Here is a 15021-nt window from a genome sequence, read left to right as displayed (position 1 = left end):
CAAGCACTGATTACCAACAGGGTTCTTACCTGGGATACTAGAGTAATGAGCCTGAGGGTAATTTGCCATTGGAACTTTTCCCAAATGCCAACGTTCCTGGGAAACACCCCATCGGTGCCAGAACAGTGCTAAATAATGCTTTTGAAGAGCCAGCACTAATTTTGCCCCGAATCGTCCATATGCCAAATGGTGCTTACAACTATAGAGTTCTAACACCAATATCCTGGTGGAAAGAAAAGTCTAAGAATTTGCGAATTCAGCAACTTGGGGGCAGAGTGAAATTGTCTGGGACTGTTAGAGACTGCAGACAACTTCGGTAGATATTACCTCGCTCATCGGAGATTAATGTTAAACCAACTGGACACCATGACTTGCTGAGATCAGTGAAGCACAACATGGAAAAGCACCTTCCATTGCAGAATGAGCAGATTTTAAATAAAACACCATATTTAAAGAACTTTATCAATTCCAGTGATGCTGAATAATCTCCCTGGAAGAAATGCAATAGACACCTTGACATTTAAAGCTGGAAAGGATCTTACTGAGCATTTAGTCCAGTGTGTTCCTCAAACTGGTGAACAGTTCTGCCCATCACCCATTTCTTTCTTTGTTTTCAGCAGGATTTCTGAAATCCTGGAACGTGCTATGGTGCACTGTGACTCTCTGAGCCCCAAACAGGGTGTATGACCCATCCTGACCACAGAACCACCTCTTTGTCCCCCTCATACCCTCATACCCACTACTGATGATAAGAATCCCAAAGGGTTAGCCCGGAATCGAGGCCGGTCTGCACAGCTATGTGGAGAGAATCTGTGTGCTCTGGGCCGAAGCAAGCTGCAGAAGAACAAGGAAATGATGAAAAGATGGTAACAGAATCTTCGAGGGAAGGTAGAAGAACCAGCTACCTGAGAATGTGGCTTCCTTTTTTGCTCCGCCTAACATTTGTTAAAGACCTACGATTTAAGAAAAGACCCTGTATCAGATGTTAGAGAAGACACCAAAAAGCTTTGCACACGAGACACACATGAAGTCGAAATGTTAGCAGCAATCCTATCCTCATAATACTTGCAGTTTCTAAGTATTTTAACATACACTTTTCCCAAAACTCTTATGTTGGGCAAGTATGATTTATCCGTTTTTATAGATGAGAAAATGAACCACTGATCAGACAGACTATGATGTGCATCAAGGTCAGAGACCTAGTAAGTGGATTTCATCTTCTGGTCACTCTACACGTATCTCATGGGTAGTTTATGACAAACACTGGGCTTTTTGATAACAACTGCAAAAGCTTCAGGGGTATTTACACTGAACATAGTAAGTTGTTGGACTCTCTAAGAGTATTTCCATTACCAAGATGGATTTTTTAAAAAGGTTTATAAGAAAAATGACTTGTAACAGGGGAAGGAGGACGTGGCAGGGCAATGAGCATGCAGGAGTAGGTAAAAATCATTTTACCAAAGATTTTTAACTGCAGGAACAATGTTCATTGCAGAAAATCTTGATCATAGAGAAAGCAGAATGAAAAACACTCACCAATCAAAGAAAATCAGAGTTCGCACCCCCTCACTCCCCAGATTTTTAAAGTCATACACCTTATAAAACTTAACAATGTACATTAAGCTTTTGAAAGTTCTTTAGTTCCAAATATCTTTAAGTGGTAAGACAATTTTTTTTTTCAACCTACAACACATGATAGCTGACCATAAAAAGAAGTTAAAGGCATTTGCATTTGAGGCATATCGATTATATTTTGGATATTAAATAGGAATGCACGGGGGTGGGGAGGGGCCGGAGGGGGCGTCCTTACAGATCCATTACCACTCTACTGACAGAAACATCTCATGCTGCCTACGGGGAGGCCCAGGGCTGAGGCCGGAACTTTTGATCTTGAGTCTCACTCCAGCATATGGCACTACTAAGCATAATCAAAGTGCAAATCTTTATAGAAAATTATAGAGACTCCAAAGAGGGGATGGATGCCTCCTTCCTCTCATTTCCTTTCCTGTCATGTTCCTGGTCTTAAGTAAAATCCATTTGGGCTTTTGATGAAATCTGCAAACACTTTGAAGGCATTTACGCTGTATACAGTCAATGATTAGACTGTCCGAGGTTGTTTCCATTACTGAGATTGACAGACTGCTTCTTGCCAGGGTAGAGCCACAGTTTTCAGCAGCACGGGTATGAAATTGCCTCCCTATCTAGTGACATTAGAGTAGGAGACATCTGCAGCGCAGGAGAGGTGACAAGTTGGCGGGTGGGGGGAGGGGAGAAGTTGACACATGTTTTGAAAATAAATAATTGAAATTTTACAGGATGAGTTGCTAATCCATAAGGTCAAAGTCATCAAAAGAGGTGACCCCTGCAAGTATTTTCAAGCCATTAATTATAACAATTCAGTTGAAGTTGTGAAAAAAAAATAGTAATTTTTGAAGAATTGAATTCTCTTCATCTATATCTGTCAGACCACCGAAGAGAGTGGGAGACCATTTCTGAATTATAAATTGAAAACGAAACCCATGTCTTGTCAATGTTAATCACTTCTGCCTTCTCAGCAAGGCTCTGCTGTGAAGTCTGCGTGGCTGTGACACACCTGGACCCAGAGAAAAAGGCTCCGGGCAAGTTTGCCGTTTGGAAGAACTTGGACTTAGGAAGGCTTTGTGTGTTGTATCTCATGGTTATTCATTGTTGGGCCCAAGCCTTAAGCAAATTATTTTTAATAATGTAGTTATTAAGAAAAAGAGAGAGAAAGACATCTGATGGACCATTCCAAAAGTTTAGTCAAGTACAGGTGAGTCCACTTTCAGCAGGTGGGCACTGGTATAGCTGAGCTGGTTGTTCATCGCCTCCACCTGCCCTACTAGGCAGTGCCAAACCTGACTGGCCGGTGCTCTCACAGTATGAGCTGTTAAATATTTTGAACATCACCCCGGACTGACCTCATTAGTTATAAATATAGGCATGTATCAACAGGGAGCCTAGCAAGATCCAACTGTAAAAACCTGGGGTCAGAAGCCACTCTATTGTTATAGTGGCGGATCATTCCAGAAGTTAGCTAATTTCTCTAGTTTTTAGCATCTTCTCTCCCACATTGGAGATATGACTAATCCTCAATTGACTGCTTGGGAGACTTATGTTGAGGTTCAAACCAGATAAAAGCATTCGTTTATACAATCTTTTTATTAATTTCAAAGAGATACATAGTAATTGCACATCATTTAGAAAATGCCAAAGAGTAGAGTGTAATCATTCATTCTCTTACCATGGAAAGACAACAACTGCTAATATTTAAAAACCTTTCTTTTGGCTTTTTATAAAAACTCTGACAATTCAACAACAGCTGCTGAGTACCACAAAAATGAAATAAAAACATGGCTTCTGTCTTTCCAGCTAGGTGGGGATACAAATGGCTAAGTAAATATTATTACTGTAGTATGAAGAAATCCAAATAAAAGAATAGTGGAAAGTTGTACCATAAACCACAGTTACCAGTGTGGTTCCTAGAGATGACCAATATTTTAGAATATTTATCTAGAAATAAGAGACACTTTTATACCTACGGCGTTTTCTTAGGCTAATGACTCAATTCTATTCTAAGGGAGGACATCATGTTACTGTTATAAAATTTAAGTTACACAAAAATAAACCCTATCCAGTGACCATAAACGGCCCATGGATTTGCTTTATTTCCTAAGTCATCATACTCAGTCAACAACTGCCTTTCCTTTTTGTGTTTGCCAGAAGTACCCACAATTCACCGTAATTGTTGTACATATGCAATCTGTTTATACATGTCCATTTCAAATAATCGGGCATTTTGAACTGAAGGGTAAGAATTTTCTTCCTTGTATATAAAATCCAGTGTGTTGGAAGTAGTCACCTTGTCGAATGGCCTTAAACACACACAGTGTTATGTGGGCCGACACTGTGGGTTTTAGTTCTTCATTATTTTCTTTAAAAAAGTTAATCACTATCACAGCAAATGGTGCTCATCGTGTTTATCTGGGAGGCACTATCGTCCTTGATTATCATCTTAGGTACATTTCACTCTCAGCCATGCTGAGCCTTGTCTCACTCGTAGCAAAGGAGACACTGACATTCTGATTAAGCCCTTAAGAATTCTCTTTCAGTGGCAGTACCTTAGAGCAGGGGTCCCCAACCCCTGGGCTGTGGACTGGTACCGGTCCGTGGTCTGTTGGGAACCGGGCTGCACGGCAGGAGGTGAGTGAGTGAAGCTTCATCTGCACTTGCAGCTGCTCCCCAGAGCTGGCATCACTGCCTCAGCTCCGCCTCAGCTCATCAGGCGTTAGATTCTTATAGGAGCACTGGTCCCCAATGCCAAAAAGGTTGGGAACCGCTGCCTTACAGAATAACTGGGAACGTGCTAAATAAAGATCCTTAGGCCATATTCTGGAGGTTCTGCCTCAGATACTCTGGGAGTGGGCTTAGGGTTCCGTATTTTTAATAAGCTCCTTAGTTTCCTCCTCTGTAAAATGGGAATAACGATAGTGCTACCACCTCATTAGGCAGCTGAGGAAATTAATGAGTTCTTTTATGTAGAGTGCGTGGGCCACTGCGGGGCACTCAGCTCTACCTATGCGCTCGTCATGAATACTGCTGTTATTCTAATATGATCAGCCAATAGTGGAGAGGGGTTTTGGAAGTATTGTCTATTGGGTTTTTCAATATTAAATGTGCATAAAAATCATAAAAAAAATATGCAGGTGCCAGGGCTTCGCTCTCAGAGATTCTGGTTTAATAAAGCTGGTACCTAGCCAGGGATCTGCATTCTTGTATTTCCTTAAGGATAAAAGAGGAGAATCAGCAGATATACTGTAAAGCACGCCTTCTCTTTTTCACATTCCTAATCCCCGAGGCAAAAAACACTTGCCTCTCAGACTGGGGCAAAGATGAGGCCCTTTCAGATAGAATTTGGGGGGCCATTTGACAAAATGCCAAGGGACCCTTAGAGAATCTCGATTTCTTACTGCATCTGTCAGAGGCCACCCTGCCTGTCAGCTGCCGTCTCTGCAGGCTGCCCAGGGCAAGCTCTGGGAAGCTGCTCCAGCTGGGCTTAGCAAGCCCACCTCTCCCTGCAGCGGGGGACGTGTGGCCTGAGCTCTCCTCTCCCTAACCTGCCCACACCAGGGCGGCCTGGGCCAACTCAGGCCAGCTCCAGGGCACCGAAGACCTGGCCTGAAATCCTTCCTGCCTCTGCCTATGCCTCTGCAGTTCAGTGCAACCACAGGTTGCTCTGGAGGAAAGCAGCGTACGTCCCTGGCAAGCCCCAAAAGATTCCATGCCTGGGCAAGAATGCTTGAGAACCCTTACACCACATCGATGTGTCATGGAACCAGCCCAAACTTGCTTGTGTTTCTGACCACCGAAACTATCCCCAGTGTACCTGAGATTTAAAGGGCGAGCTTTCCAAAAGTGAGATGACAAAGCTCTTGTTTCTCTTAGGAACAGCATTCCTTCCTGGATGACCACTTGCAATTATGCAAAGTATTCATTTAAGCGTAATCGATACTTAAACCTCCTAGATCCTGATCAAGCCTGGATCCATCCATAAACAGACATTATGTCGTAGTTAGGAGATAGGCATTTAAATGGAGACAACTCTGTCCTTGCTTTTACTAAAAATTATTGCTTTTTATAGAAAATTAGGTATCGGCTATGTTATAATAAAGTAGAATTAACATTTTTTAAAAAATGCTTTCCTTCAAACTCCTGTAATTTTTCTCCTAGCTCTTTCTAAATCCAAGTACATGTACTCTTTTCTCCCAAAATGCTACATATGGACAGGCTTGTCTCCAGCATTTGAGAAGCCGGGGGTTAGAGTGTGAGAGGAGACCCCCTGGCCTGAGACTCCCCCCTACCCCCAGCATCACCAGGAGCCTCCCAGAGGCCTTCCGGTCATACCAGCAGAAATCCCAGCTCACGCTTCCAGGTTCTTTTTGCACAGCTGCCCTTTGGCCTTTTCTTGGCCCTGGGGTAAATACACTTGTGGCATGACTGGTCCGCAGGAGGACAGATGGGGGAGAAAGGCCTGCACAGACTTAGGCAGTCAAGTGAGGACTGCCAGGGTCCCATGAACCCCGAGCAGAAGTCGGGGTGTGAGCTGTGGATGGGTACATTCTTTTGGAAGCCCTAAATCCTGACCTTATGGGGAAGGACCCAACCAGAGGAGGGATAGAACACAGCCCTCTAAGGTTCAGGGTTCAGCATAGGGACACAGGCTGCCCTATTCTAAGAGTGGTGCTGTATATATAGTATCTACACAAAATACATACAGCATATTTTACATAGGGGGATGCCTTGGTCTGGACATTCTATCAACACATGTCCCACATAAACCACCACCACAGATTCCAAGGTTCTAGAAGGCAAAAACTAGAGAGATAATTTTTTTTTTTTTTTTGGTATAGCACCGAGTTTATATAGGCAGAGCTATCTCTTGATGTTGAAGTGCAAGTACGATTAGGTCATCTGCCTGCTGAAATCCTTAGAGGGAAATAAGGAATATCTATTGGAAGTCTTTGTATAAGCAAGGGATGTGTGCTCCTATGAAAAACACGGCTGTCAAAAGAAAATCTCACTCACAAAGATCCAAACGGAAGCTTTGGAGGTTCCCAAATCACTCTCTTCAACATGTCCCCAGGCTTTGCCTCCTGAGTGCCCTGCTAACCTGCATCTAGGTTAGTACTCAGCACTTTCTGCCCCTGGAAAGCCAGGCCAGGCCAAGCTCCCCTCCTCAAGGCCTACGGCTCTTACCACCTGGCGTTGCAATTGCATCCTGCCCATCAGTCTCCCCGCCCTGAGGTCTATATCTTACCAGCCCCAGCATTCCCATGGCTCGTCTCGGGACTTGGCACATGCTGAAAGTCTCACTAGAGGCCTTTTGCCTGATCACTGGCAGCAATAAGGACTCCAAGCTAATGCAATCTGGGAGGCGCTTTTATAGCTCTCACTACCAGGAGCTCTAAGTACTCCCGCATTCAAGCAAAATGCCACTTTAACTCCTGGAAGAGAAAGATGGTCTGAAAACAAATCAAATACCTGACCGTGTAGGCCGTTGGGGCACATATGAGAATCACAAAAGTATACTCTGAAGTATTTAAATGTCATTCACTTGTAAAGCTGACCTCAGGTTGTATGCCTTTAAAAGAGAAGTATTTGGTTAAAGAGATAGAGTCACCCTTTTTCGGAAAGAATTTATATGCACACACACGTGTCTTATCATCATATTTGTAGGTCTCAAAATCTTACCCTTACTGAAATTGGGTGGAGGGTGCTGGTGACACCTATCAGAAACCGTCTATACTTGTTTGAAATAGGGCACGCTGTACCTATTTTAAGCAAGGTTAACTACATGCAGCAGATGGATTACTTCAAGGAAATGGAATTTATGGAAAAGCAATTGTCTTTTGACACGAAACCATGGATGATGTTATTTCTACCTGTGATCTAGGACTATTGGCAGAATATTAAACGCTGGGCAATAATAGCAAAGACAGTCAAAACATTACAAAATACTGAACATCTGCAGGGGTCTGGTAACTTTCTAAGTCTTAGAGGCATCTGGCCCCAGCGACAGCGGCCCTCTGAGGGAATGCCGCCTGCTGCCCTCACTTTCTCTGCGAGTTTTCTGCGAAGAGTCAGGCGGAGAGGAGGCTTGTGTGAAGGGGCAGGGTTTGACTTCCGCTTCCCCCTCTTCCACATCACACCTCTCTCAGCTTCCAACCTGCTCAGAAGGCCGTCTCTGTGTTCCGAGGCCGTGGGCTCAAAGCAGATGCTGTCACGGCTCCATTTCAGGTAGATCCAGAGATTCGATCTGAAAGCCAGCAGCTTCTGGATATCTTTCCTCTGAAAAAGTAGAGTCACCTGTGTTGCCGGCAAGGACTGAAGGGCCTCCTAACAGCTTCTTGGGCCAGGTTAGGAGAACTTGAGGCTGGGTCTCACCCTCCAGGGCAGCCATATTTCATAAAGAGGATGGGAGTCAAGACCTCAGAGGGTTTCAGAATTCTCAGTGAGAACTAAAACCCAAACTTACCTGGGTAGCTTCATCTTTCATCTTGTTAAGACAGATACCCGGTTCCCCAAGTTCATCCTTCATCTGAAAACTCAGAGCAAATCACCAGCAAACTTAGTCTGCTCACTCACCGTGACCTGAATGAACATTACGCTAACTACCTGCCTTTAGTTCTCCAAAACCCATCTGCCTGGAGCCAAGGTCTGCTCACTCATAATTCTTCACTGACCACTGCCAGTGATCTCATCTTTCCTTAAATTCAGAACTTGTTTCTATCACTCACCTATATACATTGCTAAATGAGGCAATTAATCAGTGTCGAACACTGGAATTATTAAAACTCATCTGCAGCCTTCCATTATTATTTAATCTCTCCATGCCTTGCCCTTCCCACTAGATTGTCAGCTTCTTGAGGGGAAGATGTGTCTCTTTCTTTTAATTTTCCAGATTAGGTTCTTAAAATTACATTTCTGAACACTCTGGCATTGGGGGTTGGGGTGAGGTGGAGAGAGAAGGGCCTTTGCTTTTAGCAAGATAGTCTGCTTGAACAAACAGTAATTAACAGCTCTTCCTTGCTCATTCTCATTCTCAGCAGGGGCTGTCCTCAAAAGAGCCGCTGATAAATGCTCCATTCTCTATTGATAATAAATGCTAAGACTTCCCCAACTGGGCCAGGCCTGAGAACTTTTGGCCCTAAAGACGCTGAAGATCACTGCAAGCCCAGACATCGAGTGGAACCCGACCGCCTCCTTCCCACACGTAGCAGTTACCAGAGGGTGCGGGAAGGTTATTACATATATGTGCACGCGCAGAGCCTCCCCCAGAGCTGTGAGACTGAAGGAGAATTGATGGGACCGAATCATCAAAATTTGCCAGAGACACTTTTACCATGGTAGAACCAGTTCTGAGCTCCCTTCATGCTCTTGCCTAGAGCGGGGCCAAGCAAATACTCGGTTCAGATCCCTTCAGGGGGCGGAGCCTCCCCTCAGCCGCCAGTACATTGATGTCAAAAACCCAAACGAGCAACAGTTAGAATGGGTTGACCCAGCCTCTGCTGACAGTAGCCCTCCGACAGCTATCTGCAGACAACCTGTGCTCCCCAAAACTCTTACAGAATGCTGGCAGAGTCTGTGCTGCCCAAACCTCCCGCAGGGTGGCACCTGGAAGAGCAAGGGACTTAAAACCGAGTAAGACAAGCCGGGCTCCCACTGCTCCGAAGCGACTGGTGCACTCGTCTAAAATAAAAAGGTCTCTGTCTGCAAAGCCGGTTTGCTCCACCGGTAATCCACCCCCGCCCCCAGCCCAGCGTGTCCGCCCCGTACAGCTGTTTTTAATCCCTACTTTTCTCACTTGGCGTCCCGGGCTCGGGCTGACCAGACGCGGAGCCACTTAGCGTTTCCTCCTCCCCCTGTCGGGGTCTGTCCTCCCTCCGTCGTCTCCTCTTTCCCCGCCTGCATCCCTGGGGGGCAGAGTGTGGGAAGAACGAATTTCCGCCTGGTTTGCTCGCCACTCGCCGACTTGGGTCCCTTCCGGACGCAGCCTGTGCACCCCGGCTCCTCCCCCGGCTGTTCCACCGAGGCCGAGCTCCCAGTCCCGGACCCAGAGCGAGGAGGCGCAGGCTGCGGGGGCCGAGCCGCCGGGGCGCAGCAGCCAAGCCGCGCCCCGAGCAGCTCTTGGAAGGTCTCCCGCCTGCAGCTGGGGAATCCACTCGGCGGGGAGAATCCGTGCCAGGGAATCCAGCTCTCCGGACTCGAGCTGCAAACAAAAAGCTCAGTTCTTGCTACTCCCTCCGCCCCACAACGCGCACCCGGAGAAACAGTTTTCTGCAGAAATGCAACAAGTAGCCCCCGGAGCTCGCAGAGCGCCCTGCGCCTCCTGACTTGGCTGGGCGAAGCCCGCCTGCAGAGACCCGGGCCAGCCACGGGACAAAGGGCGGAGGAGGGGCTGGACGGCGGAGCGGAGTCCGAAAGAGGCCATTTAGCGACTCTGGCCAGGCCAAGGGGAATGCAGAAGAGACACAAGGCCGGCGGGCCAAGAGGACGATCCGGCCGCTGCACGCAGGGCGGGCGGCGATGGAGGCTGCCCGCGCCGTGCGCTTCCTGCTCGTGGTGTGCGGCTGCCTCACGCTCCCGCCGCGGGCGGAGCCCGTGTGCCCCGAGCGCTGCGACTGCCAGCATCCCCAGCACCTCCTGTGCACCAACAGGGGGCTCCGCGCCGTGCCCAAGACCAGCTCGCTGCCAAGCCCCCTGGACGTGCTCACCTACAGCCTCGGCGGTAACTTCATAACCAACATCACGGCCTTCGACTTCCACCGCCTGGGGCAGCTCAGACGGCTGGACCTGCAGTACAACCAGATCCGCTCTCTGCACCCCAAGACCTTCGAGAAGCTCTCGCGACTGGAGGAGCTCTATTTAGGGAACAACCTCCTCCAGGCGCTGGCCCCAGGCACGCTGGCCCCGCTGCGCAAGCTGCGCATCCTCTATGCCAACGGGAACGAGATCGGCCGCCTGAGCCGCGGCTCCTTCGAGGGCCTAGAGAGTCTGGTCAAGCTGCGGCTGGACGGGAACGCCCTGGGAGCACTGCCGGACGCGGTCTTCGCCCCCTTGGGCAATTTGCTCTATCTACATCTGGAGTCCAACCGGATCCGGTTTCTGGGCAAGAACGTCTTCGCCCAGCTGGGCAAGCTGCGCTTCCTCAACCTCTCTGCCAACGAGCTGCAGCCATCCTTACGACACGCGGCCACCTTCGCGCCGCTGCGCTCCCTCTCCACCCTCATTCTCTCGGCCAACAGCTTGCAGCACCTCGGACCGCGCGTCTTCCAGCACCTGCCGCGCCTCGGCCTACTCTCTCTCAGGGGCAACCAGCTCACAAACCTCGCACCTGAGGCCTTCTGGGGCTTGGAGGCCCTGCGCGAGCTGCGCCTGGAAGGCAATCGTCTGAGCCAGCTGCCGGTGGCGCTGCTGGAGCCTCTGCACAGCCTGGAGGCCCTGGACCTGAGCGGCAACGAGCTGTCCGCTCTGCACCCCACTGCCTTTGGCCACCTGGGCCGGTTGCGCGAGCTCAGCCTACGCGACAACGCTCTCAGCGCCCTGTCTGGGGACATCTTCGCCGCCAGCCCGGCCCTCTACCGGCTGGATCTAGACGGCAACGGCTGGACTTGTGACTGCCGGCTACGGGGCCTGAAGCGCTGGATGGGCGACTGGCACTCGCAAGGCCGCCTTCTCACCGTCTTCGTGCAGTGTCGCCACCCCCCGGCCCTGAGGGGGAAGTACCTGGATTACCTAGACGACCAGCAATTGCAGAACGGGACTTGCGCAGATCCCCCGCCCTCGGTTTCCCCGACCGCCGACGGCGAGCGGCGACCCTTACCTACTGCCACCAGGGAGGAAATGGCGCCCCCTGCAGGTGGCCTCGCGGAGGAGATGCCGCCTCAGCCGCAGTCCCAGCAGCGGGGCCGATTACTGCCCGGGGCGGCCTGGGATGGGGCAGCCAGGGAACTGCTGGGCAACCGCAGCGCCGTGAGGCTGAGCCGACGCGGCCCGGGCCTCCAGCAGCCCGGCCCCTCCGCCGCTGCTGCCGCGGGCCAGGCGCCACCCACCCTGGACCTGCTCGAGAAGCCGGAGCGGCAACGTCCTACTCCGGACGATCCTGCCCCCGCGGAGCCCACCTCGACGGCTGCGCCGGCCTCTGCGCCACTGCCCGCCGGCGACCCCTGGCAGCGCGCGGTGAAGCAGCTCCTGGCCGCCCAGCAGCAAGAGAGCGCCGCCCAGTCCGACGGCGGGGTTGGCCTGCCGCCGCTGGTGTCCGACCCGTGTGACTTCAACAAATTCGTTCTGTGCAACCTGACGGTGGAGGCGGTGGGCTCCGACAGCGCCTCGGTGCGCTGGGCGGTGCGCGAGCACCGCAGTCCCCGGCCGCTGGGCGGCGCGCGCTTCCGCCTGCTCTTCGACCGCTTTGGCCAGCAGCCGAAATTCCACCGCTTCGTCTACCTGCCCGAGCGCAGCGACTCGGCCACACTGCGCGAGCTGCGCGGAGACACCCCCTACCTGGTGTGCGTGGAGGGCGTGCTTGGGGGACGGGTCTGCCCGGTGGCCCCCCGCGACCACTGCGCGGGGCTGGTCACCCTGCCGGAGCCTGGGAGTCGGAGCGGTGTTGACTACCAGCTGCTGACCTTGGCCCTGCTGGCCGTCAACGCGCTGCTAGTGCTCCTGGCCTTGGCGGCCTGGGGGTCACGCTGGCTGCGGAGGAAGCTGCGGGCCAGGCGAAAGGGCGGGGCCCCTGTCCACGTTCGCCACATGTACTCCACCCGACGGCCCCTGCGCTCCATGGGCACTGGCGTGTCTGCAGACTTCTCTGGATTCCAGTCGCACCGGCCGCGCACCACCGTGTGCGCGCTCAGCGAGGCGGACCTCATCGAGTTCCCCTGCGACCGCTTCATGGACAGCGGGGGCGGAGGCGCGGGTGGCAGCTTGAGGCGCGAGGATCATCTCCTGCAACGATTTGCCGACTAGATCCAGGGCCTCCAGGGGTGTGGAGACTGTCTCATTGGCCTTGAGGAGCCACCTCTCCGCTGGGCCCCTCAACCCACCTCGGGGGGAGATGTCATTTCCTCAGAGCGTCTCCTTTCCTCCTTTTGTGCACTTGCCAGAGAGGCCAAAGGGAACAGACAGCTAATTCGGCTCCCCGCCCCCCCAATTCCCAGTAGTCACTCATGAAGTAAATGGATGGTACTTGGTAGTCAAGGCCAATAGTAGGGGACACGTGGATGGTGGGGTCTAGAGGTGGGAGGCCTTTACGTGGAGCCCTTGGCGCGGCTAGGAGAATGGCTTTTGTGGCATTGCAGTGCAATAGCCTGACCCCTTTGGGAGTAGAAAAGGGTGCTTGTGCCCCCAGTATGGCCAGAAAGGGATTTAGATGCATGCTTTTTATTTGTGCGGTGTCCAACAGAGGAGTTTGGGTTCTGTTTAAGGAAAAAGGACTTATAACCATTACAAAGGCGGCTTGGCAAGTGACTGCACTGCTCGAGCGGTCTCTGCCAGGAAGGCTGGTGTGAACAGGTGGCAAAGTTTAACACACTCACCAAGGAACTCTTTTCTGAACATTCAGGATAACTTAATGTTTAAATAATTAGACACTTTTTTTTTTTTTCAGCAATGTGAAGAGCTCTGACATTTAACAAACTGACGAATAAACTCAAGGACTATTTTAGTTGAGCCCAGGGGTTCAACTATTTTCTTTTTAACCTTAACATCACAAGAACGTTTGCTGACCTTGGGGTTAACTAAAATTACGTACTTTCTCTGGAGAAGGCTGCATGCAAGACTTCTCTATCAGGGTTGCTCCTGTGGCTTCCTAATTTTATTTTTGTAAACCTATACACGGAAAAGGATATTTCAGTGCCAGACTTGATAAAGAATGTAATGTGTATGTGAGCGATGGCCCCGTAGAGAACAGTTTGCTTACCACATCTCTGACAATGTATCCAGATTGGAATAAATATGATGTGGTACTTTTTACGTTTTTATCAGCGACACACAGTTGACTGTGCCCTATGTCCTTTGAGCTGCACAGTTAAATGATAAAAGTAATTTCCTAATGGGGGGCAAAAGGTGATTGTCAATCAATAGTGTAATATTTGATCATGTTAATGTCTTAATCTATATGAAATCATAGAAGGGAAGAAACTATTGGGGAAAAAAATGTGAAAAAATGTACATCAGTGGTTGTCTGTTTCTACTAAAACCAGAAGATTGTTATGAGTACTTAAACCTCACTGTGAAATAATTCTATATTTTGCAAATTAATCCCTTCACTACCCAGTGTTTTACCATGTAATTAAATCGTATCTTTTAGTTAATAATTGCAGTATTTCTTTTAAATGTTTTTGTTTTAAACTTAGTCTCCTTTATTTGCTCTGTTGTTTTCAACTATTTGAGATACTTTCATTCCCTGATATTTATGAGGACGTGTTTATCACTAAATGTAGTGCTTTGGTTTACATTAATAGTTTCGTGTGTGGTCTAGAAATGTAGTCGCTAAGAGGGTGTGCGCGGTGATATTGACCGCTGGGTATGGATTCATTGGCAGCGGGGTGCCGTGGAGGCCACTGCAATGGTGCTAAGGCTGACAGTGAATCTTCTGCGTAGGGCCTTAAGCCCCTGAGGGTCCTGATGACTCAGGGAATCTATCATAGTCCAGGGGTCCTTCACCCCCAGTCCACTGCTTTTATGTCTGGCCTCACTGAGCCAGGCCTGCCCTTGTCCCAATAGCTGAGAAGGGACCTGATCTTTGTTTATGTTCAGATGAATAAATGTCCAGACCACTTAAAGTGCAGCTGCTTTTCTGGCAGTCTTATCTGTGGGGCCAAAACTTAATAAACCACAGGAAATAGACTGTCATTCTTAGTTTGCTCCCAGAGCTTATTTTGGATTCCAAGCTTATTGGTACAGCGAGGGGAGAGGTGTAATTGTTTGCTCTTATTTGCAACCGTTGCGCTGTCGCGTGCCTTTCCTATTCCTCATTTTTTTTCATTCGTACAGCAATTGCAACTCTTAGCTGTTTCTTTTGCACAGCAGTGTATTGAGTCCTATTAAGAGTCTGGAAAAGACCTCCGATTTTCCCCACCACCCACCCTTTTAACTGCAGATCATCACTGAAAATGCTTAATGCCTGGATCTGTGTAAAAACAGTTTCACTGGAAAGTCTTTCAGTGGGAAATGAATAAATGTTATACATTGTTATGTTCAGTTACTTCAATAAACCCACTTACTAATAGAGATGTTTCATTATTGGAGTTTCTAATATTTTATACACTTTCATAATGATACACCAATCTTTCTACAGCAGTTTTCATCAGTGAAAATGAACCAGAAGTATGAAGTCTTTCTGTCCTCTTTCAATGATTTTTTTCCCCCTTTTCCACGGTAGAGTACAGATCTTATTGTTAAGGAATGGTTGTGTGACTTTTTGCCCAAAGAAACAATGAGATG

General features: G+C 49.2%; 1 protein-coding gene across 1 annotated transcript; it reads left to right on the top strand.

Annotated features, from left to right (window-relative positions):
- Positions 1 to 9562: 9562 nt before the first annotated feature.
- On the top strand, positions 9563 to 14806 carry TRIL (TLR4 interactor with leucine rich repeats). The gene has a single exon (XM_011361707.2). The coding sequence runs from the start codon at positions 10105 to 10107 to the stop codon at positions 12541 to 12543; it is 2439 nt and encodes an 812-aa protein (XP_011360009.1). The 5' UTR covers positions 9563 to 10104; the 3' UTR covers positions 12544 to 14806.
- Positions 14807 to 15021: the final 215 nt, after the last annotated feature.

The sequence above is a fragment of the Pteropus vampyrus genome, unplaced genomic scaffold, assembly GCF_000151845.1.
Source record: "Pteropus vampyrus isolate Shadow unplaced genomic scaffold, Pvam_2.0 Scaffold69, whole genome shotgun sequence".
Classification (NCBI taxonomy): Eukaryota; Metazoa; Chordata; class Mammalia; order Chiroptera; family Pteropodidae; genus Pteropus; species Pteropus vampyrus.
This window is presented reverse-complemented; position numbering and strand designations above follow the sequence as displayed.